The sequence below is a fragment of the Brassica napus genome, chromosome A1 (assembly GCF_020379485.1).
Source record: "Brassica napus cultivar Da-Ae chromosome A1, Da-Ae, whole genome shotgun sequence".
Lineage (NCBI taxonomy): Eukaryota > Viridiplantae > Streptophyta > Magnoliopsida > Brassicales > Brassicaceae > Brassica > Brassica napus.
Window position 1 is genome coordinate 5,798,438 of NC_063434.1, and position 24,226 is coordinate 5,822,663.

General features: G+C 34.3%; 4 protein-coding genes across 4 annotated transcripts; 3 read left to right on the forward strand and 1 right to left on the reverse strand.

Annotated features, from left to right (window-relative positions):
* The first annotated feature begins 601 nt into the window (after nucleotides 1–601).
* Nucleotides 602–5,779, forward strand: LOC106437630 (bifunctional aspartokinase/homoserine dehydrogenase 2, chloroplastic). The gene is made up of 18 exons (XM_013878552.3): nucleotides 602–817; nucleotides 967–1,198; nucleotides 1,278–1,649; nucleotides 1,745–1,833; nucleotides 1,909–2,212; nucleotides 2,290–2,342; nucleotides 2,431–2,639; nucleotides 2,731–2,818; nucleotides 2,903–3,016; nucleotides 3,161–3,259; nucleotides 3,373–3,567; nucleotides 3,685–3,767; nucleotides 4,172–4,397; nucleotides 4,481–4,626; nucleotides 4,708–4,843; nucleotides 4,934–5,017; nucleotides 5,112–5,204; nucleotides 5,304–5,779. Exons 2-18 carry the CDS (start codon nucleotides 976–978, stop codon nucleotides 5,547–5,549), a joined length of 2,760 nt encoding a protein of 919 aa, XP_013734006.1. The 5' UTR covers nucleotides 602–817; nucleotides 967–975; the 3' UTR covers nucleotides 5,550–5,779.
* Nucleotides 5,780–7,090: 1,311 nt separating this feature from the next.
* Nucleotides 7,091–9,131, reverse strand: LOC106437640 (class V chitinase). Its single transcript, XM_013878564.3, has 3 exons — nucleotides 8,398–9,131; nucleotides 7,448–7,837; nucleotides 7,091–7,365 (listed from the first exon to the last, which is right to left on the reverse strand). Exons 1-3 carry the CDS (start codon nucleotides 9,095–9,097, stop codon nucleotides 7,313–7,315), a joined length of 1,143 nt encoding a protein of 380 aa, XP_013734018.1. The 5' UTR covers nucleotides 9,098–9,131; the 3' UTR covers nucleotides 7,091–7,312.
* A 9,795-nt stretch (nucleotides 9,132–18,926) lies between these two features.
* LOC106437600 (protein PHLOEM PROTEIN 2-LIKE A1) lies at nucleotides 18,927–20,934 on the forward strand. Its single transcript, XM_013878511.3, has 3 exons — nucleotides 18,927–19,175; nucleotides 19,674–19,804; nucleotides 20,267–20,934. The coding sequence occupies exons 1-3, from the start codon at nucleotides 19,023–19,025 to the stop codon at nucleotides 20,646–20,648; spliced, it is 666 nt and encodes a 221-aa protein (XP_013733965.1). The 5' UTR covers nucleotides 18,927–19,022; the 3' UTR covers nucleotides 20,649–20,934.
* Nucleotides 20,935–21,373: 439 nt separating this feature from the next.
* On the forward strand, nucleotides 21,374–23,156 carry LOC106437621 (protein PHLOEM PROTEIN 2-LIKE A2-like). The gene is made up of 3 exons (XM_013878542.3): nucleotides 21,374–22,223; nucleotides 22,520–22,650; nucleotides 22,721–23,156. The coding sequence occupies exons 1-3, from the start codon at nucleotides 22,062–22,064 to the stop codon at nucleotides 23,091–23,093; spliced, it is 666 nt and encodes a 221-aa protein (XP_013733996.1). The 5' UTR covers nucleotides 21,374–22,061; the 3' UTR covers nucleotides 23,094–23,156.
* The last annotated feature ends 1,070 nt before the right edge of the window (nucleotides 23,157–24,226 follow it).

Below are 24,226 nucleotides of genomic sequence, written 5' to 3' on the forward strand. Positions count from 1 at the left end.
TATTTTTGATAATATAAAATGTAATTAAAGCAAAAATGGGATAAACCATTTTATTAGGACAATGGAAGTAAATTTTGTTCTATATTTCTAATTGAGCAATTCTCTCAAATAACTATTTTTAAGTTTTTTATTAAAAAAATAATTCTCAAAGAAGAAAATGACCAAAATAGTCTTTTTTTAGTTTGAAATTTTTAATATTTATTTTTTAATTTTTAAAATTTGAATCCATATCCCAAATTCCACTCTTAATTTTAAATTTTAAGTCTAAATTAATTAATCATAGAATATAAATATATTTTTACACTTTAGTAAAACTTGTTTTGTCATTTTCTTTATTGAATATTATTTTTATGACAAAAAAATTAAAAATGGTTATCCTATGAAATTTTTCTTTCTTAATTCTCGTAATTTTATTAGAAGATTTCTCTTTTTTTTGGTTGCTCAAAAAAGAAGCCTCCATTCCAACACACGAACTAGAATAGAGTTTCTCGTATGAGCCCAAAAGCCCAAACTTGATCTGTAGATATTATAAAGAAATAATTGAAAATGGGCCCAGTAAGGCCTTCGATCACAACCATTATAGGGACAAAAACGTAACTCTCGTAACCCAGATAGACACGTGGCAATTTGTTTGTTGATAGACAATCGCGCAGCCGCTTCTTTGAGATTCTTCACTCTTGTGTGGTGGGTGGACTCGCGAGGAGGTCTCAGTTTAAACTCTAAAAACACCTTTTTGACTACAAATTCAAATCTCTCGCGCTACTGAGAAACGCCTGCTTTCTTCCGCCGTACCGTCGCCGGAAGATAAAATATCATTGTCAGTGTTCTTCTCTTTCTCTAATTATCTTAAGCGTTAGGGTTTTAGCACCTCACTGTTGTAGCTAAATCGGATTAGAGATTCAGTTTCTGTCGACGATTTCGATATTTCAGTTATTGGAAGCCTGAAACTCTGTGATTCGTTGCTAGGTACAATCTATGGCGACGACTCAGCCGTCATTTGCTGTTTCTCCGGCGAGTAGCAATCCGATTAGATTCGGTTGTTTCGCGCCGCAATGCTTCGTCCGCGTCTCGAAACCGCCTTGTTACCGGCGGCGGCTCGTCTCCACTACGAGTTTCCAGCGGAAGATTGGCGGCGGCGGCGGCGGTTTGATTCGATGCGAGCTTCCGGATTTTCATCTATCGGCTACAGCGACTACTGGTTACGTTTTCTTGATTTCGCTAAATAAGCTTTTTGAGGTTCTATAAATGTTGAATGTGTTTGCTCGATTTGGTTTCAGTCGCAGGTGTAACGACGGAGAACGCTGTTCAGATTCCGAAAGGTGAGATGTGGAGTGTTCACAAGTTTGGCGGGACGTGTGTTGGAAACTCTCAGAGGATTAGGAACGTTGCGGAGGTTATAATCAACGATAACTCGGAGAGGAAGCTGGTGGTTGTTTCGGCGATGTCCAAGGTGACAGATATGATGTATGACTTAATTCGCAAGGCACAGTCACGTGATGACTCTTATTTATCTGCGTTGGAAGCTGTACTCGAAAAGCACCGGTTAACGGCACGTGACCTTCTCGATGGGGATGATCTCGCTAGCTTCTTGTCGCATTTGCATGATGATATTAGTAATCTTAAAGCTATGCTTCGTGCGATATACATAGGTACGAATCGTTTTGGTTTTCTTTTTCTCGATGTTCTTTTGTTTATGTTTTATGTTTTCTTTTAGTCTGAACTGACGTCTTTTTTCATTTTGCAGCGGGCCATGCGTCAGAGTCGTTTTCGGACTTTGTTGCAGGACATGGGGAGCTTTGGTCTGCTCAGATGCTATCATATGTTGTCAGAAAGGTTTGAATGATGCGTATTGTATGATAAATGACTGATGTTGTGCGTTTTGTAACATCTCTGTTCTTTTGTCTGTAGACTGGTCTTGAGTGCAAGTGGATGGATACTAGAGACGTGCTTATTGTTAATCCTACCAGCTCTAATCAGGTGGATCCTGATTTTGGTGAATCCGAGAAGAGGCTCGATAAGTGGTTTTCCTTAAATCCGTCGAAGATAATTATTGCGACTGGGTTCATTGCTAGCACTCCACAAAACATTCCAACAACTTTGAAAAGAGATGGGAGTGATTTCTCGGCGGCTATAATCGGTGCTCTTTTGAGGGCTCGTCAAGTAACAATTTGGACTGATGTTGATGGTGTATACAGTGCAGATCCTCGCAAAGGTCTGTCCTAACCTTTTGCATCTGATTCATTTTTTTTATTCATATGATGCGATTTTGATAAGAATTTTGTTCTGCAGTTAATGAGGCAGTGATACTCAAGACACTTTCTTATCAAGAGGCCTGGGAAATGGTAAACCTAGCGTTCTTGTTATCCTAGATAATAGAGCTTCATCATGCCAAATACAAACTTCTTATCAAAACTTTTTTACTTCATGCAGTCCTATTTTGGAGCGAATGTTTTACATCCTCGCACCATCATTCCTGTGATGCGGTATAATATTCCGATTGTGATAAGAAATATTTTCAATCTCTCTGCACCGGGAACAATCATCTGCCAACCTCCTGAAGATGATTGTGACCTTAAACTGACAACTCCTGTCAAAGGTTTTGCAACCATTGACAATTTGGCGCTCATAAATGTTGAAGGGTAAGCTCTCTTTGTCGTGGATGTGTGATTTTTCTTTATGTAAATTGGAACTGACATGGCTGAATTCACCTCTTCCAATTCATTACGATAGTACTGGAATGGCTGGTGTACCTGGTACCGCAAGTGACATTTTTGGAGCTGTAAAAGATGTTGGAGCTAATGTGATTATGATATCACAGGTGCCCTAATTGCAAACTCTACTTGTGTTAATTTTCTTCATTATATTGGCAGTTGCTTAAACCATTGTGATATTCATTGTTCAGGCTAGCAGTGAGCATTCCATATGCTTTGCTGTGCCTGAGAAGGAAGTAAACGCTGTTTCGGAGGCACTGCGATCGAGATTTAGTGAAGCTTTAAAAGCTGGACGTCTTTCTCAGGTCTCTCTCTCTCTCTCTGATCTATGTTCTGGTTTCCACTAATGATGACACAAGTCTCCCCTGCGTAATATAATCAGGCATAGACATTTGATAACTTTGTCTAGGAAGTTTCACTATTTTGAAAATAGCATTCTCTTTTCTCAGATTGAAGTGATACCAAATTGTAGCATCTTAGCTGCAGTCGGCCAGAAAATGGCTAGCACACCTGGAGTTAGCTGTACACTTTTCAGTGCTCTGGCGAAGGTGATTATATTGTACAATATTGTAACCAGAAAATGACTAGTACATCTTTTATACTATGTTTTTCTTGCTAAATTGCTCCCTCATGGTTGCTTGTCTTTGTATCTCACTTGCAGGCTAATATTAATGTCCGTGCTATATCTCAAGGTTGTTCTGAGTACAACGTTACTGTAGTTATCAAACGTGAGGATAGCGTAAAGGCATTGAGAGCCGTGCATTCGAGGTTTTTCTTGTCAAGAACGACATTAGCAGTGGGAATCATAGGACCAGGCTTGATTGGTGCGACACTACTTGATCAGCTGAGGGACCAGGTAAAACTTTATAATGCTTTCCGTGTTTTTATTTTATTTTTAAAATGTTATGTTACCTTCGTTCTGGGACTATTACGCCTTTAAGAAGCTGATTAAGCATTAAATTATGTTTTCCAGGCTGGTGTTCTCAAAGAAGAATTTAACATTGATCTACGAGTCTTGGGAATCACTAGTTCAAAAACTATGCTACTAAGTGAGATGTAAGAATGACTTCTTCTGTACTGTTTCTTGATTCTGACGCAGTGTAGGATTTTATCTGAAAGAAATATTGATTCATTCTTGATGGTATTAGTGCATATTATACTCTTCTCTAGAAAAAAAGATATCCTGAACTCTTGATAAGAATCAATATGCAACATAGATGATTTACCTAGTTGCCTGCTTCGCATATCTGGCCATTACTGTCCCCTGATTGTTGTGCTACCATCAGTGAAATGCCTTTTCGCCTTTCTTCTCTACTATTACTGTAATAATGAGTAGAAAATCAATGCTTGTAAAACTGAAGTTCTCTGACCAGGTGAAAACTCGGTTCAAGCTGCGGATGATTTTTCTCTGTTTTACAGTTACATGACTTGTACAGTTGTACCTATGTTGTTTATTGCAGTGGAATTGATTTGTCACGATGGAGAGAACTTCTAAACGAGAAGGGCACAGAGGCCAATCTGGACAAATTCACTCAACAAGTGCATGGAAATCACTTTATCCCCAACACTGTACTGGTTGATTGTACAGCCGACTCTGGCATTGCGAGCAATTACTATGGTTGGTTACGGAAGGGAATCCACGTCATTACCCCAAATAAAAAAGCTAACTCAGGTCCCCTTGATCAGGTGCTATATTCTTCTCATCAAAGTCTCTGTTAAGAGTGTGTTGGTTTTTTACTTGACGGATGTTTATTTGTTTATGTACTCAGTACTTGAAGCTGAGAGACCTTCAAAGGAAATCCTACACTCATTACTTCTACGAAGCTACTGTTGGAGCTGGTCTTCCGATTATCAGCACTTTACGTGGTCTCCTTGAGACAGGAGACAAGATACTACGCATAGAAGGCATTTGCAGGTAACGGTTCTCCCACATTTTGACTCTTGAGTTGCCATCTGGTGCTGAATCTGATGGCCTGTCTTTGTGTTTTTGTTCCAGTGGAACTTTGAGTTATCTATTCAACAACTTTGTTGGAGATCGAAGTTTCAGCGAGGTTGTGGCTGAAGCAAAGAAGGCAGGTTTCACTGAGCCTGATCCAAGAGATGATTTATCTGGAACTGATGTTGCAAGAAAGGTAAATAGAGTAGCATCAAACAATTGTTGCAGCAAAGTTCTGGAACTTATGATAGTCACTCATGGAATCGATACTCTTTCTGTTGTGCAGGTGATTATTCTCGCTCGAGAATCTGGACTTAAACTGGACCTCTCTGATCTTCCCATTAGAAGTCTCGTCCCAGAACCTCTAAAAGTAAACCATCTTTATATATATCTTATTAACTTCAGAATCAGCTGAGAAATCATTGTCTGCATCTAATCCCATGTGTTTGTAAATCTACTTACAGGGATGCGCTTCTGCTGAAGAATTCATGGAGAAACTCCCACAGTACGACGGAGACCTGGCAAAAGAAAGGCTAGAAGCTGAGAACTCCGGGGAAGTAAGATCATTCACCATAACTTTCCAATGATCTTAAACCGGCTAATTAGCATGTCCTTGGATCAATTATCAACTATATATATGTAAACTCTTGATTCAGGTCCTGAGATACGTTGGAGTGGTGGACGCAGTAAACCAAAAGGGAACAGTGGAGCTACGAAGATACAAGAAAGATCATCCATTTGCACAGATGGCAGGTTCAGACAATATAATAGCATTCACAACGACAAGATACAAGGATCATCCGCTTATTGTCCGAGGACCTGGTGCTGGTGCTCAAGTCACGGCCGGTGGTATTTTCAGCGACATGTTAAGGCTCGCATCTTATCTCGGTGCACCGTCTTAACAGGTTACGAAAATGATCAGTTTTGCTTATCTCCGTATTAAAATTATCAGCTACGATTCTACGGATCAACAACATTTTGCGTGGTCATTTCTACACTTATTCGTAGCTGAACTTTGTTGTTTTTTTTGTGGTAAACATGTACAATAGCAACTAGTTTTGTTGGATTTGATGTTCTTTGTTTGATGCAGTAATAAACGATTTGCTATTTAATAAAACGGGCATTGAGAATATTTTCCGCACATTTTAATAATGTATTACATGTAGATATTGAGAAGAAAGATGCAAACCCATTCATGCTTTGCTGAAGCTTATTTGCAACGTCTACTTTCTGGAGTTGATTATATTCTTTTAACAGTAACATAATCACAAGCATCTGAACGGTTAATTCCAATCCTTGCTAGTTGTTCACATCCTATATAGCCTCATTGGTGTGCAAACCGATCTTAAGATCAATGTCTTGTAGGTAAAATGTGTATCATCAACCCGGTAGATATTTTTCAAATAGAGCTAAAACACTCACTAAATCCACCAATCTAATAGTTTATATTATCATAATATACAAGCTTCGAAAAAGAAAAAAGAACATACACACAAGCTTCGAACTTTATATTATTTAGTTTTCTTCATTTTTGTATTTTTTCCTCGACTTTCCAGAGAGTGGCAACCTTATCTCCTTGACTTGTATTTAGAACTGTTGCCACCTAATCACCATGCACCGTTGTCGCTCCGTTCTCCATTACCTACCTCTAACTGAATGCATCTGCTCTCAACTTATCACCATATTTTGATATCGCTGGTCCGATGGTTTCTGCACCATAGCTATTATTATTGGGGTTTGCAAGAGTCCATGCCTAGCTACTGTATCGAAACACTAACACTGCTTTCTTCGCCCGAAAGTCCCGCTTTAGTCCAATTCCTGACGCCCGAGTCTCCGCTTGATCGTCTTAATTATAAAGCGGTTTAAAGGGGAAAAATGATATGCATAATGAAAATGTATCATAATAAATTATTTATACGGGATGAGAAATTTATTTATACTTGTGTGTTCGGTAGCAATTGAGTGTGAACAGATGTAAACAATTTGTGACTGGGTTTGATCATGGATTACATTTCAGTCGGTTTTATTATTTCGGTTCATTGTTTTAGAAAAATTAAACTACTATACTAACAATATGTATGGGTTTTTGATGGATTACATTTCAGTCGGTTTTATTATTTTGGCTCATTGTTTTAGAAAAATTAAACTACTGCTAACAGTATGTATACATATTTGGTCTATGTACCAATTATTATTGTGGCTTGACCTTGTGGGCTATAGCTAGTGGTTTTCCAGTCAACCTTGTAAACTTAGACATTTAGAATTCAATCCAAATTTTCTGCGTTGTAGAAAAAACAAACAAACAATGCTTTTCAACTAAACAAAAATCTGGTTATAACATTTGACAGATTTGTCCATTCAATCCGTCCGGTGGAACTGGAGTTTCATATTATGATTGTGAAACGCGTACGTATAGCTCATCTCCTATGAGAAAATGTAAAAATATAATATCAAATTTTATTGGATTTAATTTAAAATTGTGTATATTTGCTGCTTAATATAAAAGAAGCATTAATAACTTATGCTTCTTGTTTTTATTATCTTGAAATTATTGTTCCCTTTCCATTGACAACATATACACAAATAGAAACGCTTATTTGGTTGTATAATGTATAGTCACTGAGAAAAATATCCCCACTTGCCGTAGTCGGAACAGTGGAGAACCTTAAAACTTCTGTATAGTTCTGGTCGTTGCCGCAGCATCCCATGCACGTGTCGCTGTAAAAAATAATCGCATATATTATACCTTAACGATTCTTCTAAAAGTATCAAAATTTAGAAATTGGGATAGCAGTCGAACCTGCACGAGATAGACCAGAATTATCGTCAGCTCCAACATGCCACGAGAAGTAACCAAGCAAACCTCTCTGCTTAGCGTATCTCACTTTCGTCACGATACTCTGATTATCATCGTATCCAATCCATGTCGTCCCTGCGTAACAGTAATCTCCGACCACCGAGGAGTTATAAACCGTTGTTGCTCCGTTATCCACTATAAACTTCCTTATCTGACCGTATCCGATAGAACCGTCCGGTGATATAGCCGCTCCGGTTGTAGGCGCGTAGTAGCTGTGACTGTTTGCGTTTGAGAGACGCCATGCGTAGCCGTAGTATGGAAATCCCAAGACTGCTTTCTTCGCCGGAAGTCCAGCTTGAGTCCATGATCTTACTCCAGCGTCGCCGCTTGGACCTATGATTAACCGATTTAGTATTCAAATGAAATTAATAGGATTTATTCATATTTCCGGTTCTAACATTGGCTTGATTGTTTTTTAACCAAGTGATAATAACCTAGTGATAAAGTTGAACTTGGGCAGCACGTAACATAACTTCTATTTGGCCACGTTAAAATAGAGCTATGCTTTATGCTTTATGCTTCATTAAACCGGTTTAGTATATAAATGGGGATTTACCGGTTTATTCATATTTCAGGTTCTAACATTGGTTTGTTTTCCTTCCATTCTTAGTATTGTTTATATATAACCGAAATTAAACAGAAGATTTAAGCACTTAATCCGTAATATGTTTTCCCACTCAACAAACCAAAACTAATGCAAGTGAACTCAGCATAACCTAAAAACTAAAATTCATATTATAAACCAAATTTTCAAAATAATTTTATATTAGAAATAGGTTGTCATACCCTAATACAATACCAATTATATTCCCTTATTTACAAATTTTCAAAGAATTATTAATGTACATGTATATATGTCTCAATTTATTAAATTAGGTCGGTTATTGAAGTACCTGCGTTTGAACGGTCATACAAAGCGGCTGGAGGACCGGTTACTTTAGACCAACCCGGTCCATAAAAATCATAGGCCATAAGATTAACCCAATCCAGACTGTCGGCAACGGCTTGAACCGGGTACAGTACCGAATAGTAGTTGTTGGAGTAGAAAACCGCAGCCGCCAAAAGCAAACGTTGTCTACCACTGCTACTAGCTTCTGCAACAACGGCTGACCGCCATTCTCGAAGCAGCGTCCCGAAGTTGCTCATCTCCGTGGCACTGCTCGGATACTCCCAGTCTAGGTCAAGACCGTGGAAGCCATTCGATCTCGCAAGTCTTATCGAAGAATCAATGAACGATTTTCGAGAAGTGGGGTTACTTGCCATGGACGCAAACGCAGTTTTATCAGCGGCTCCACCGCCGATGGACAAAAGGGTTTTCACAGAAGGGTTTCGCCGTTGGACGGTTTGAGTGAAAGTGGAGAACTTCTGCTGGCTCGCGGAGGCGATGGTGACTTGATTGGTTTGAGAGTTGAGGTCAGCGAAGGCGCAGAAGAGGTGAGTGAAGAGAGAGGAGTCAATGTCGGTGACGGGATACTCACTCCCTGGGAACCAGTATGAAGCTTTGACGACGGACTGGGCGGAGGATGAACTGAGGAGGAGAGAGAAGAAGAAAGTGATGGAGACAAGGAGTGATATGGGTTTTGTGGAAGACATTGTTGAGTTTCTGTGTGAGACGTAGGAATGGGGTTTGTTGTGTATTTATAGAGAAATTTTACTTAGTTTAAAATCTCACGAAAGCGAAAAGTCTTGGGACGAGATTTGTGTTTGTTTTTTTTCACACACAAGTGTCATATGAATGCGAAAGCTTGGACCAAGCGACATATAATCAACGTCATTTATGTCGAAGTTGAATAGTCCACTCTCACGTATCCTGTAGAATAATCAAAGCCTTACGGAAGATTTTGTTTAAATTTAATTTGATTGTTATATGATATGATTTCGTGTGACGCAAGGAATCGGTAAATACTATAAATGGTAGTGTGACTCATCGGTTAAGGCATCTAGTGCTGACAAGAGTAGTACGTTCTCCATTCTCTAGACGTGTTGGAATAAAGTCGATGGTCGTGAAGAGTCGCTGTATGTCGAGAACTGCAAAACACACACATAAACAAGAAGGAAACAAAGGTTCTTGAAACCAACCAATCTTGATAATATGTTTTCTGCAATATCACAAGTCTTGAATACAAGATAGTTCCAGACAGATTTACAAGTGTATATTGTATATCATAAAGGTTTGAAACCTCCTGAATGATAATTGTATAGATTTTTCCGAGAAGCTAGCTTGAGAGTGAGGGGAATTACTGGGTCATACGTGATAATAACTAGCCCCGCATAGACATAACTAATCAATATAAGTTCTAACAATATAATACATCTGGCATATCACATGGATCTCTTGATAAGTTTAAAATTGTAAACTGGTTAATTCCAACCTGAACTGAAGTAAATAAATAAACACAGAATCAATGAGCGACGTGTAGAATCACAGGATGCTTCTAGAGCATGCCAAACTCTCTCAAACCAATCTCTTAATCACTTATCACTTGATAACTATCTTTTATTATCTCTATGTGCACTACAAGAAAACAAAAGATTTACGAGGGCGTTTTTCCTCGTGAATTTACCGTAAAAGCAAATTTACGAGGAAACCCGTTTCGTCGTTAAACGTTTGTCGTAAAGCATATTTCCTCAGCTAATTCGTCGTAACATAGCGAGGAAATAATTTCGTCGTAAAAACGAAGAAAAGCACTTCGCTGTAAAGAGCACGTAAAGATTCCACGTAAGGACACCGCTATATTTCCTCGTAAATACCTCGAAACGAGTTGTTCGTAAAACACACGTAAATTAATCGAAAATATATCCTCGTAAAGGTCACGTAAATACCTTAGAAGTTTTCCTCGTAAAAAACGCGTATACTTTTCCACGTCATTTCCTTGTAAACTCTTTCTCGTAAAGGACTCGTTAAACTCTTCCTCGTAAAGGACTCGTTAAACTTACACGTAACGAAGTCGCAACATTAGCTACGAATTTACTTCGTTTCATTATTTTACAGAAATTTTTTTTTTGTCATCAACATTTTACAGAAATATAAAAATATTATTAAACAATAATTAAAATTATTTATTTTTTAATAAAATTAAAATTCAAAAAAGATCAAAAACCAAAAAAAATTATATATAAATAAGTTTTGAATTTATAATACAAGAACCGAAATAAAAAAGATGTAAGAATCGTTCATCGCCTGGTAGAATTCATCACTCCTTGCCGTTACATCCGCCTCGGCATGTGTGTCGGATGATGACTCGCCTGGAATAGGATTTAGTTGTCGCATGGTCCTCAACAAGGTCTTCCATTCCGGATTTGTGGCCGCTACACACGTGTGAGTATTTATGCTAAAGTAAAATATAAAAAGCTTTGACTGCGCCTCTCCGATTAAGGTATGAGTCTGATTTGAATGTGTGAACGATGCAATTTGGATGCCATGTAATTGATCAAATTTGTAAACAGTAATGCGATTCAGATGCAATCTACTTATCCTATGTTTTCGAATGACAAAGCGATTCAGATTACATGAAGACTTGATTGGTTATATCGGTACCACACGCAAAATGTATCCTATGTTTTCGATTGAAAGCGATTCAGATTACATGAAGACTTGATTGGTTTTATTGGTACCACACGCAAAATGTCGTGATATCTGTTATTAGTGTTTTACAACAACCATAAAACATTCTGAGAACCACTTCGTATCATTTATACCGTTTCAAACCTTTCAAGGTTAAAAAAATAGTTAAGTTAACGTTTGTGCCTGCAGGTGCGTAAATAAAAATAAAAATATTTTAGAATATAAATTATTAAATAAAAACATTTAAATATATATTATACTTTAATTTATTTACACTAACCAATGTCATAATTTATAAGAACTTTAAACTAATGATATCCGATATAATTTTTAGACATTAAAATATATACACATATATAAACCAGAAAAATAATTTTTAAAATCTAATAATTTTTGTTCTTTATTATAGTAATATGATTTTATATTTTATATTTTATAATTATAATTATAAATCTATTAATATTATTATTAAATTGTTGATTCATTTGGTAGTCAATCAAATATATTATCTGGTAACTATACTAATTTTTAGCCACTAGTCATATTTCGTATGATACTTGAAACTGTAGTCATTCACTCCACAAACTTAAACAACCGCAATCGCATCTACAACTGCTAATGTTTAAACTAATCATATCCTAAATTACTAAGCAAATATTATCTCGCTTCATTAGTATTTTTTAATACTTTCTTATAGTAATATAATTTTATATTTTTATAATTATAAATCTATTAATATTATTAATTTGTTATTAAATTGTTGGTTTATTTAGTAGTCAATCAGATATAAACATCTTGTAACTAGACGAACTTTTAACCACTGTGCTAGTCGTATGATGTAGTCATTCACTCCGTAAATTCAAACAGCTGCAATTGCATCTATAACTGCTAGCGTTTAAACTAGTCAGACCCTAAATTACTAAACAAATATTAGTTTGTTTTATTAGTATTACTAGTATTTTGGTCCATGCTATACATGTGCATAGCTGTAGTATTTATTAATTAATATTATTACAATCTAAATTCCAGCTGTTCAAAAATATCACCATTCACGATGAATAAATTTTTCTTCTCATTTCCTACCTTTTTTTTTGTAGAGAAAAAATAAAAAACAAAAGTATTCCTTGTTAAATTTGAAAAGGAACAACCATTCTTTTTTATTCTTGCAATTTTATTCTTTTACGTTTCTTTTCTATTCGTTCATTTTGTTTCCATAATGGTCGCCAGTCAAACCCTATGTATCTCATCAAGTTTTAATTGTTATATTATATCGTAAAATTTTACGAACAAAACTGTGGAAACAATAAGTTTTGGATATGTTAAGTATGTTCCAATTACTAAACTTGCGTCAGACCACCAAAAACAAATTCAAAATTTTTATTAAGATATAGAAAATCCATAAAACATATGATTTTTTAGTAACTAAAACAATCAAACAATCGTATATAAAGAAAAACACAAATATGTATTTTCTTATTTTCTTATATGATTGAATTTGTTAGCAAAAAAAAAATCATGGCTTGACAACGGACTATTCCAGTTATACGACATTTTCTCACTTTTATTTTCTGAAGGAATAAAACTAACTAAATACTCGTACTCTATTTTAATACCTTTTTCTTTGCACATATTATTGTACTTATTAGGCTCTTCATCCACTGTTTGATAAATTTATATTTTGATTTCCTTCTCCTACTGTCAACATTGACCCCTTCCATTAAAAATAAAAACTAAATAAAGTACGTACGCAAAGAGTTTTCATACACAAAAAAATGCCAGAGATGGATTAAAGATCCAAGATATAAAGTTACTGTAAGAAACATGGTTCAAAATAATGGCTGGATTCCGGTAACGGTTGATCGCCACGGTATTCATCATAATCCTCATTGGTTCTGTCGGCGATATTTTAAACAATATAACCACAATTCAATATAAGAGAGTTGTAAACAATACTTACACCGGAATGCTCCGATTAACCTAAATGTTAAAAAAATATACATTTTTTGGTGGTTTCTTTGAATAGTAGAAAAGAGTAGTGTCGGAAAAAAAAATGAAGAACAGAGACCAGTGTTAGTGACTGAGAAAAGTAAGAGTTATGGTTACTTAAAGTTTCATAAAATCGTTGAGATAGTAGAAAACTGAAGTAGTTACGGAGATAGTGAGAATTAAAAGCAGTTGTTATCATTTTATTTTTAAAACATTTGTCAAATATATATATATATATATATATATATATATATATATATATATATATATATAACTTGTTTTAGTTTTTTTTTTAAAGGACGCATATCATTCCCAAAATTATCAATTGACTTCTATTTTTTAATATAAAAGAAGTATTTGATCTATTTTAATTTCATGAACACATTCAATTCATATATTATCGTAAAATTCCCTTTTCCGACAAGAACGCATTTCCGCACAAGAGACAAAGTCATGAACAAAATTTGCGTTTTTCAACACATTAGTGTACTACGAATGCGGAAGCTACGACCAAGGGACACATAATCGACTTCATTTGTATCAAAGTTGAATATTCTACACACGTCTCCTATTACCCACATACACTGAACAAAACAAAGACTATCTTTTCTTTTCTTTTTTCCATCTAAAATTTATTAAAGGGTCAAAGTCCAAAAGACCAAGCCCAACCGATAAAAAGAAAAATAAAGCCCAACAAACTAGGACTAACCAAACCGCAAACCTATTGGGCCCTAAGCCCAACGTTTTAAACCCAAAAGGCGCCTCTTCATTTACGCGTGATGCATAAACGGAACACGTGTAGAAATCCTCACAGCGAGGAACACGTGTCACCAGGCCGCCATATCTTGACCGTAACACCAAGAGGGGCACGTGTCATGACCAAAGCCCCCCTCACTTCACCGACATGCAACCTCCGTCGCCGCAATAACCGGACATCCACCGGAAGGAACATCAACTTCCGCCGGAGTCAGAGAAACGACGCGACCAAACTCCACTATAGAGGCCAAACCGATGAAACTAAAGATCTCCAACCATCGATCTACGCTCCAATAAAACATCAATCATCTACGATCGATCCAAAAAATCCACACGATTTTCAGATCGAGAGTCGATTGGACAAAGAAAACCCAAAAACGTAGATCAAGAACTAGTTCCGGAACAAACCGGAGAAGACGCCGGCGAAAGGACAGTGCTATCAAAGTCACCGTTTTCCCGGGGACGAAAACCGGCGAAACCGGTGCTGTAGAGCCACCGTTTCCCGGAAACAAAGCTGGCGATAGCGGTGTAGAAGAATCACCGCTTCCCAAAAACAAGCTTGCTAACCGGAGATGGATTTGGTAGAAGTTCCGGTTGAGATTTCATCTCAATCCTTCCTCTGTGTCTGATTTTTAGAAAGAGGACAGAGCAGAAGGAGAGAGAATCCGAAAAGTTTAGTCAATTGTGAAAACCGAACTGGTTTGGTCTCAAGTTCCGTAGATTCTATACCAAATCCAAGATACAAAACAAAGACTATCTATATGCTTACGAATGATTTTGTTTAAATTTAATGTAATTGTATATTATATGATTTCTTGCCTGGCAAGAAACCAAATGAATACTATAAATGGCAGTACGACTCATCGGTTAAGGCGCCTGGTCCTGACAAGTTCGATCCTTCTCCATTGGCGAGACGTGTTGGATTAAAGATAGTTGTGAAGTGTTTGCCTGTCGACGAACCACACGCAAGAAAGAAACAAAGATTTTTGAAACAAGTCTTGATAATATCCGTCTCTGCAAGCAATCTTATGATCTATCTCTTGATTGGTTCTATGAAAAAAAATCATCTTAATGATTACCAAAAAAAGAAAATCATCTTAAACGGATAAATACGGAATTTAGTCCCACTTGCCAATGCAATCAACATAACGGCGCATCGTAGACTTTAGAGCGATGAAAGTCTATTGGCCTGAACTTCCTAATTATCACACTGAATTGAATGTAAAAACAAAAAACAAAAAGAATGAAAGAGCCAAGTATAGATCCCTAGGGTGGGTGAATATAGATCATGCACAAACCAATCTCCTATTATTTTTTTGCTAAAATTTCTTATTTACTATAGATACCCTCTCTTATTCAAATCACTTAATAAGAATCTTTCTAATGCGAAATTTTTCTCCATGGAATTCTAATATATATATATATAAACAATAGTATTATGGACTTTAAAATTTTAAAATTACGGAAAATCCAACCCAAAGTTTTTAATACATATGTTGATGTAGCATAAAAATCTTAGCATCTCCGTGTGTGAGTCTTCATGTTCAAGTGGATCATACTCAAGGCCAGCTCAACGTTCTTAGGGTCATAGGGCCAAAAAAAAAAAATTTTACCCTCTAAAATTTATATACGGATAATCTTTAAAATATATTTAATATGTAATATTTTGTATATATTTACAATGAAAATCAAACTATATACACATCAAATAATTTTTTTGCCCTTTTCAATTTTAGTTAATATATTTATAATTTTTTATATATAAAAATATAGATTTATAAAAAAATAAATCCCTTAATTATTATTATACAAGAGAACACGAGTTTTGCCCCGAAGCGGTCGCACCGGTTGTCTTCCACTGAGCCGGCCCTGATCATACTAACTTTTAGAGTGTGATGCACCAAGGCAGTAGCTAGGCCCAAAACTAATCAATGCAGCTGTTCTAATAATATCAGTTGACTTTTGCATTATATCATTACAACTGGGTGTGTTGTCCAAAAAAAAAATCATTACAACCGGGTGCATACGTTTGGTGGGAGAGGTTCTTCTAATATATTCTGGTAGCATTGAGACGGAGGTATAATCAGAGCCGTGTTTAGAACTTTTGATGCCATAAACCAAATAAAATAATAACATAATAGTATAATAATAAATAATTTTTTGAAATGATTTTTAATTGAAAACTTTACCAAGATTTATTTATAAATAGAACATAAGTATATGAATACAGGTTTTGTATAAGCATTATTTATTCTAATTTTGTATAGTTTAGAATAAATAAAAATATATAAAGGGAAATTAATTAATCCCCAAATATTACTAATAACTTAGGTTGAAAAAATAAAATGTTTTCTATTATAGGCTTATTTTAAAAATAAATAAACAATAATATTTAGAAAAGGATTTTAGAAAGAAAAATGTTCATTGATTGATGATAAAACAAAATTCAAAAAAAAATTACTCAAGATTAATCTGTCTTCTGGATCTTTATTTTGTATTTTTTTGTTCTCAGAAAATCCATCCTTAAGTATTACTCAATACTTACATTTAAAAAAATGAGAAATATAAATTTACAAACTAGAAAACTTATTCAATATTCAGAGTTTAATCATTTTTAATTAGAATAATTAGAACAAATAAATCATGTATTAGTTTGATTCTCCTCAGATCTTATTAATGGATGAATCACTCATCTAAAATCTCAGTAAAATTCAGAATCAAATCAATAAACGAGAATTTTTATGTTTACCATTTTGTTGGTATTATTATTTATTTTTACCACTAATAAAGATACATTTTTAAAAATGCATTCTTCATTAAGAGTCAAAAAATTCTTATACATTTGTTCTCTATGTGTATATATAATAAATAATTATTTAAATAAATAAAAAATTATGTTTTCGAATTATACTTTTTAAAATTTGAACTTTTTATAAATTCTTTTTTTTTGATTTTTTTTTGTTTCAAATTTTATTTTTAAAAATCAAAAATTCTTTTTTAACACTATTTTTTAAATTATATTTTTAAAAGTATTTATTTATATATTTATTAGAATCATCAATTTCACATTCCAAAAATCTTACCCACCCCTCAACTCTAAAATTTAAACTCTAAGTATAGATTAATTAACTTTTGGGTTATAAATATTTTTTTCCTCTTTAAAAATAAGAGTAAAAATGGTTAGTGTAAACATTAAAAGTGATATTATGAATGTGATATTTTTTGGTAATTTATCTTCAATAAATTGATTGGCACCAACTTCTTTCGTTTCAACGAGTGAGGAATATTATACTGAGATATGTCCTGCTTGTTTCTTTGACGTCGCCAGCTATCAGCGATAAGGAAATCACTATAAGGTATGTTTTGGCGACAACAACAGATGCCCACCTGTTTTTTATTTATATAAGAAAATATCTAGAAATGGAGACATATATTCTTGCTTGGGGAGGTCAGAGTTTGAGAGAGATGTATCCAAAATTAGTGCACACAAGAATAATACACTGTTCTTTTGGGTTAAATCTTTAAAGTAATATCTCTTCCCTTATATTTTCTTTACACTTGATATTTTCTATTCTTCATTATGGTGTATATTGTTGTTTAGATTATATAGGGTGAGGAGAAAAAACTGTTTTATCCCTGCAAAAGAAAAAAAAAATTCAAAACACAACTATGGTTAGTTCAAGTTCCCTATTTTTAACAAATAAAACGGTGACTTTTCTTAAAAGACGTATCTAATGAAGTTCTCCCTGGCAATAACAACAACATCAACAAAGTATAAACTTCTGGACATTTTTGTTTTTCAAATTAAAGATGCGCCATTTTTAATGAATGAATTCAAGGCAAAGTTGGAATCGTTTCAAACTGATAATTTAATTTCTATGTTATATATATATACTATACGAAAAACTGTAAAGAGAAAAAGGAAAAGAAAAAGTAAAGTCAAGCCAAAACAAAAAAGAACAGCTAAACTGGTTACATACAGGGGATGATTGGTTGGGGCTGTAGATACTCTAGACAGCCAAAATTTAGTCTACAGCTATATATGTCAACCAATCGAGCTTTGCTTTCTTTAAAAAATTCACAGCAAAAAAATCTCTGAAAAATTAAAATATGGCTGTAGAGAGCTTTATTTCCAGAGCAAAAAATTAGTGCTTTAGAAATCTACAGCAAGGAAATCTACAGGAAATAAATCTACAGATTAAATTCTACAGCAAAAAATATAAATCTACAGCACTTACCAATCATCCCATAGTCTCTCATTTGACTTGGCACTATAGTTTTTTTTTGTCAGCAAAAAAAAATTCAATTATTGATTTACAGTATTGATGTTAACTATCTCCTTCAAGCACTAATGTTTTAATGTATTAAAGACTAGTGGTGGACCAAGTAGTATATATTCTTAAACCAAAATGCAATTGTAATATTTTTGGATGTTATTCTATTTATTATATTGTTAGAATACATTCATTTGATTGAGAGGAAAATCAACTAATTATAAGTCATATTTTGAAACCTAATAAAAGTAATAGTTGATTTTATTATTAGGTATCCGTCATGTGCGAGTTTCATGTTTCTCTATTGACTAGAGACTACTATAAATATTTAAAAAAATAAAATTCTAACCATCCGATGTTGCTAGTTTAACTATTGTAGCACTTTACCACCCAAAAGAGAAGAGCCCAGAAGATCTCATGTCTTAACAACCAACAAGGCTACATTTTATTTAACATTCTCTGATATCCGGTTTAAGAAGATTAAGGATATACAGGTTCTAAAGGTTTCGGATTTAATTAGTGACTATTGTTTAGAGTTTATTATTTAGGGGTGAAATTGTTTAATTATAATCTTTTATAAATGATTTACGAGAGTTAATTTCTTGTCATAAATTTAAATTATTTATAAAAATAATTATCTTTTAAATGTAAATTTGAAAAATGGTATATAACTTGTTGTAACATTTTCCTTAATGTTTTAGTTACCAAACAAAAAAGATGCAAATTTTGCATAATACGAGAAAAGCTTGATTTGTAGTTCTGATGTATCCGTTTATATAAAATTAGAATCATAAACCAAAAAAAAACAATGAAATAAAGTATGACAAAACAGAATAAGTTCTTCAAAACCTCTTTGGGCTATAAATTTAGATGAAATCATTTGCCAATCTGTAAACTGAGGTAACACAGACGCAAAAAGAAAAATCAATTGGAGAAGATGTTTACCTATCGGGATAGGGTAAAAAAGGGTGAACCGAAGTTATTAGATACTCCACGTAATTATGAGGCCAGTCCCAAAAACGCCAAGGTTCCAATCTCTCCCTCCACTGAACAGCTACGTTCTCATGCTTTCCTGAAGCCCAAGAATCTGGTTAGTACTCTTATTTCTCTAAAAAGAATTAGCTTACTAATTTTGTTATCTATTTCGGAGAAACACGTCGACGATATCTTTATATAAACAAATTTGCAAAACAAAGTGTATTTCTAGTTTCATATTTAAAATTTCAGATTTTATTTATATTCCACTTAAACTGAAATTATTAAGTGCTTCTAGTAGAGTTTTCCTAAAGGTACAACCCTAATTTTGTTTTTATCTTAACTAATTCACATTTTAAACAATCTCCTCCAACCAAACCTCTTGGTTTGGATGATAATTGAGAATTTATTTTTATTATTTTCTGCTAGATGAATGGTACGTCCGTATATTTTTAATTATATGTAAATACAACACATAAGATATAGACTGATCAAACTAGACTAGCAATATCCAAATGGTGATTTATTTTAATAGGAATTGAAAATGAGACCACTGATGATGTTAAAATTAATTTGGACCACTAATCCATTTGTTGTGGTGATATTCATTTAGAACAACGGACATATCAAATCTTGGATGGACGAGAAAAACAGCAATTTCATGCTCTCTCCAAGGAACCTCTCGATCACTTGGTCGGATGACCCCAATTATTGGACGTGGTTTCTCAACAAGGAGTCACCAAAGTAAGATACGTTTAATCTAAAAACGCCCACTATATATAGTTCGGTCGCATGATCAGTGCTTTTGTTAGAGGCAATATTCAAGATTAAACTCGAATTATTGATTGTATCGTAAACCCTATGTTATTATTGTTATAGACCATTCAAGTATGTCTACACTATTAAGAAGACTTTTTGTTAAAACTAAGGTTTTTGTTTTACAAAATTACCACAAAAATCATTATATTACAAACAAATCCACAATTATTAGGTTTAATTAGCACGTTTACAAAGACAAGTTAAATGATTCCTGAACTATCACTTTTGTGACAAATTTAGGAACTTTCTAAGCCTAAGGTTTGTGGTGTATACGGATTTCTTTACCAATATCGTGGTTTCTTGTAGTTAAAACTTGTATGTATGGTATTTTGTTATATATCTAACACAAACCGCGCGTGATTTGTTTTCTTTAATGAATTTTAAAAGCGAGGTAGGTGTAGAAGCTGTGGCGTTGAAAAACGTGTGTTGGCTTGACATCACGGGAAAATTCGACACGAAGAATCTCACTCCAGGGATTACGTACGAGGTAGTCTTTAAGGTGAAGCTAGAGGATCCGGCCTATGGATGGGACGCGCCGGTGAACATTAAGTTAGTCTTGCCTAACGGTAAAGATAAACCGCAGGAGCAAAAGGTGAGTTTAAGGGAAATACCAAGGTATCAATGGGTCGATATTATAGTCGGAGAGTTCAAGCCGGAGAAAAATTCCGCGGGAGAAATCGTTTTCTCAATGTATGAGCATGAAAGTGGCGTTTGGAAGAAAGGGCTCTTCCTCAAAGGTGTTGAAATTTGCCCCAAATATACAAATTAATCTTGGAATATAAATTTCCAAATGCACACTGAACCTTTATATATATATATATATATATATATTCCACATCATGACATGTCTATATGGAAAGAATGTGTGCATATATATTATAAGGTTGATCTATCGTATTATTACTTTAGATACCTACTTTGATGTTGGTATTGAATAAAAGCAAAAACCGAGAGTTGGTGTTGTAATGTTTTAAGTTTGAATTCGAGTTTTATGATTTGAGTGTATGTATGTAATAAATAATCCGATCAATGAACATTTGTTATGTATGAGACCATAAGATCAGAGTAATAATCCGCCTTATGTATCGATCAAAATGCAATAAAATAAAATAATACCTAAACAGATTTGTTAATTTTGAATTTGATTGGTACATCAGATGGATCATGAATAGTATAATGTAGGTTCTAACTTCTAATTGAATAATTCAGAAGTGAATATATTTAAGTTGAACGGATGTACCGCTAAATAATCATGAAACACCAGAAGAAATTTCAGTAGATTAATGATACTTTTTATTAATGTATTTAACATGTTTAAAGTATATAGCACAACAGTAGCATAATCATTTCTAACAACGTAAAAATTGATGAGTTCTTGAATGAATAAAATAATAATGGGCTACCGTTTCAACACGTGAAAAATGATATACCGTTAATCATGTTGATATTTTGTACTAATAAATTGAAGTGATGACAGGTTTAAATGGAAATATTAAACATTAAGTCTCATAAGAATTTATCTTGACCTTATATACACTTATAGAGATATTTTCTATTTTAGATAGATGCGAATTATTTACGAGATCTTTATGATGTATTTTGAATAATTCTAATCATATTATTATAATAAATAGATTGAAAACTAACCAGACTGAATAATATTGATTGGTGATTGAGTGGGGATGAGTGTTGAGTCAGTCGTTTCTCTATTTAAGTGTGCCATGGTGCACTGGCTCACCTTTTCTGAAGAATTATTCGGAATTTAATTTTCGTGGTAATAATCGAAGAATAAAGCAAATCTATCGAATGAAAAGAATAAAGAATACATGTTTGACAAGACATCAAAGAAATGGAATATATACCAGCAACTGCAGCCAGCCAAAATTTGGTTTGCGATGTAAAACATTGTTTAGTTTATATTTACTTAACTTTCGAACAATATTTATTAAATTATATATAACATACCTTGATCAGGTTTAGTACAAGTGTAACATAAGTCTAGAGAGTTCAACTATTGCTGGATTTTTGAAATACTAATATACAAACATGGTATCATTGAGGTCAGGTATATGAGTCTATAAAGACCTCAGCATAATAGTTATTAAGAACAAAAATGAACTTAAAAACTAGAAGAAAACATATACAAAAGGAAAAAAAAATCAAGAAAGAGCGAGATTAAGCAATGGGAACAATATCGTCAATCTTCTCAAAGCCAAAACCACCACATAACTACGAAGCGATTCTAAAATATTCAGACTCTGCTCTTCCTCCTGATGCTACGTCGTCTCTTGACAAGTTATACCCTCAGCTATTCGATGGCGTTTTCTTGAAGGACAAGAAACAGGTCTTTAACTTGTTGTTGTTGAACTTCCTATTATTTTTCGGGTGAATTGGTGAAATAACCAAAAGAAAAACTAAAATTAATTTGTTAGAGAGAGATAGGAAGAGAAAAAAATAGAGAGAATGGGGATTTGATTATTTTGTGAATTATTGTTTTTTTGTTGGTTATAAGGTGCAATTTCCCTTATTTTTCTTGGTTTGATTCAATAAAGAGAAACACCAACTAAAAGACTATAAAATTTTATATATATGTTAGTGCAGATTAATTAGATTTTATTGATGATGGAATTTGATATTCAGAAGTACTGGATAGAGGGTAAAGCTAAGAAGAACTGCTTCATGTTGTACGCGAGAGATCTAGCGATTTCATTGGCTGAGTTTCAAACAAATAATAACTGGAGTTGGTTTACTGATATAGACCAAACATCCAGGTTCGAAATGTTTGATTAAAACAATTGTGTATTTTCAAGTTTTCATTTAAATATGTATATTTGTTTACAGTGATGCAAGAATTGAGGTTGCAAAGCTGGAATGGGTAGCTTGGTTAGAAGTGTTTGGAAACTTTGAGATGGAGAATCTAACTCCCAACAGTTTGTACGAGGTTGTGTTTGTGGTTAAGCTGGTTGATCCTGCGCAGGGATGGGAAGTTCCGGTTTACTTCAAACTGGTTTTACCGACAGGAGAAACCAAAGAGCGGCAAGAGAATATGACTATGCTAGGAAGAAACCGGTGGGTGGAGATTCTGGCCGGTGAGTTCAGGACATCGCCGGAATATATTTTCGGGAAGATTGAGTTTTCGATGTATGAGGTTAAAGGTGGGTTGTGGAAGTCCGGTCTGGTTGTGAAAGGTGTTGCTATAAGACCCAAGAATTAAAATATTAAATCTTGTAAGCTAAAACAATAAAATTGAATACGAAAGTCACTATGATCTAACCAATGGTGGTAGTCCAGTGACGCTTGAGGGACTAAGCCTAATACGGCGAACCCTGGTTTGAATTCCACTAGCTACACGGATATGGGCTATTGGTTTCGGCTCATTTGAATGCCCAAGAGAGGATCTATCCATGGGTTGTATCTCCATCCGGAGGTTAAATCTGTGTCTTTAATAGATCCGGGTTTAACCCTTTTTTATCAAAAAAAAAAGTCACTATGATCTATGTACATCATATAAATGATATGTTTACGAAGTCGAAGCAATGGCTTAGACAATAGCAGCAATAAATTGCTGGAAAGAATATATGATTGTAAAGCGCATCATCATACCATTAAACCTCTCATGTCCATACTGCGTCTTTTAGTTGCAAGCTTTTTTTTTTTTGGCATCAAAAACAATCATTCATAAGATCTTACTCTGGTCTGTTTAGATCGGCTGCTAAGGCCAGTCTAGAGTGAACCAGAACGTCTACAACGGTAAAGCAGCGACCTCGTGATCATCCACCCTTAGCCAGGGAGTCCGCACGGATATTGTTATCATGGGGCACATACGAAAAATCAACATCATGGAAACAAGTTGATAAGAATTTTATATCATCTAAGTCCGGTGCTAAGGCTGGCCAATCATATAATCGTATAAATGATATGTTTACGAAGTCCAAGCAACGGCTTAGACAATAGCAGCAATAAATTGCTGGAAAGAATATATGATTGTAAAGCGCATCGTCATACCACTAAACCTCTCATGTCCATACTGCGTCTTTCAGTTGCAAGCTTAGCACATCAAATAATCATATTCTTGGGTTGAACCAATAACACACATTTTCCTACCAAAACTGCAATATTTCACCATAATTTACCATTCTAATCAGTGTTTGCTCAATCACAAGGGCGAAAGTGTGACCGTTCTGGCCTTCTGGGTCTCATGATATTAAAGATCCAATTTTAAGAAAAAAAAATTGTTTTTTCAAAGAAAAAATTAAATTTTGTTAAGAACAAAATAAATTTACATGTATTTTTTTATATATGTTTTTATATCTTAACATTTCAAATAATATAATTTTTAGAAAATCA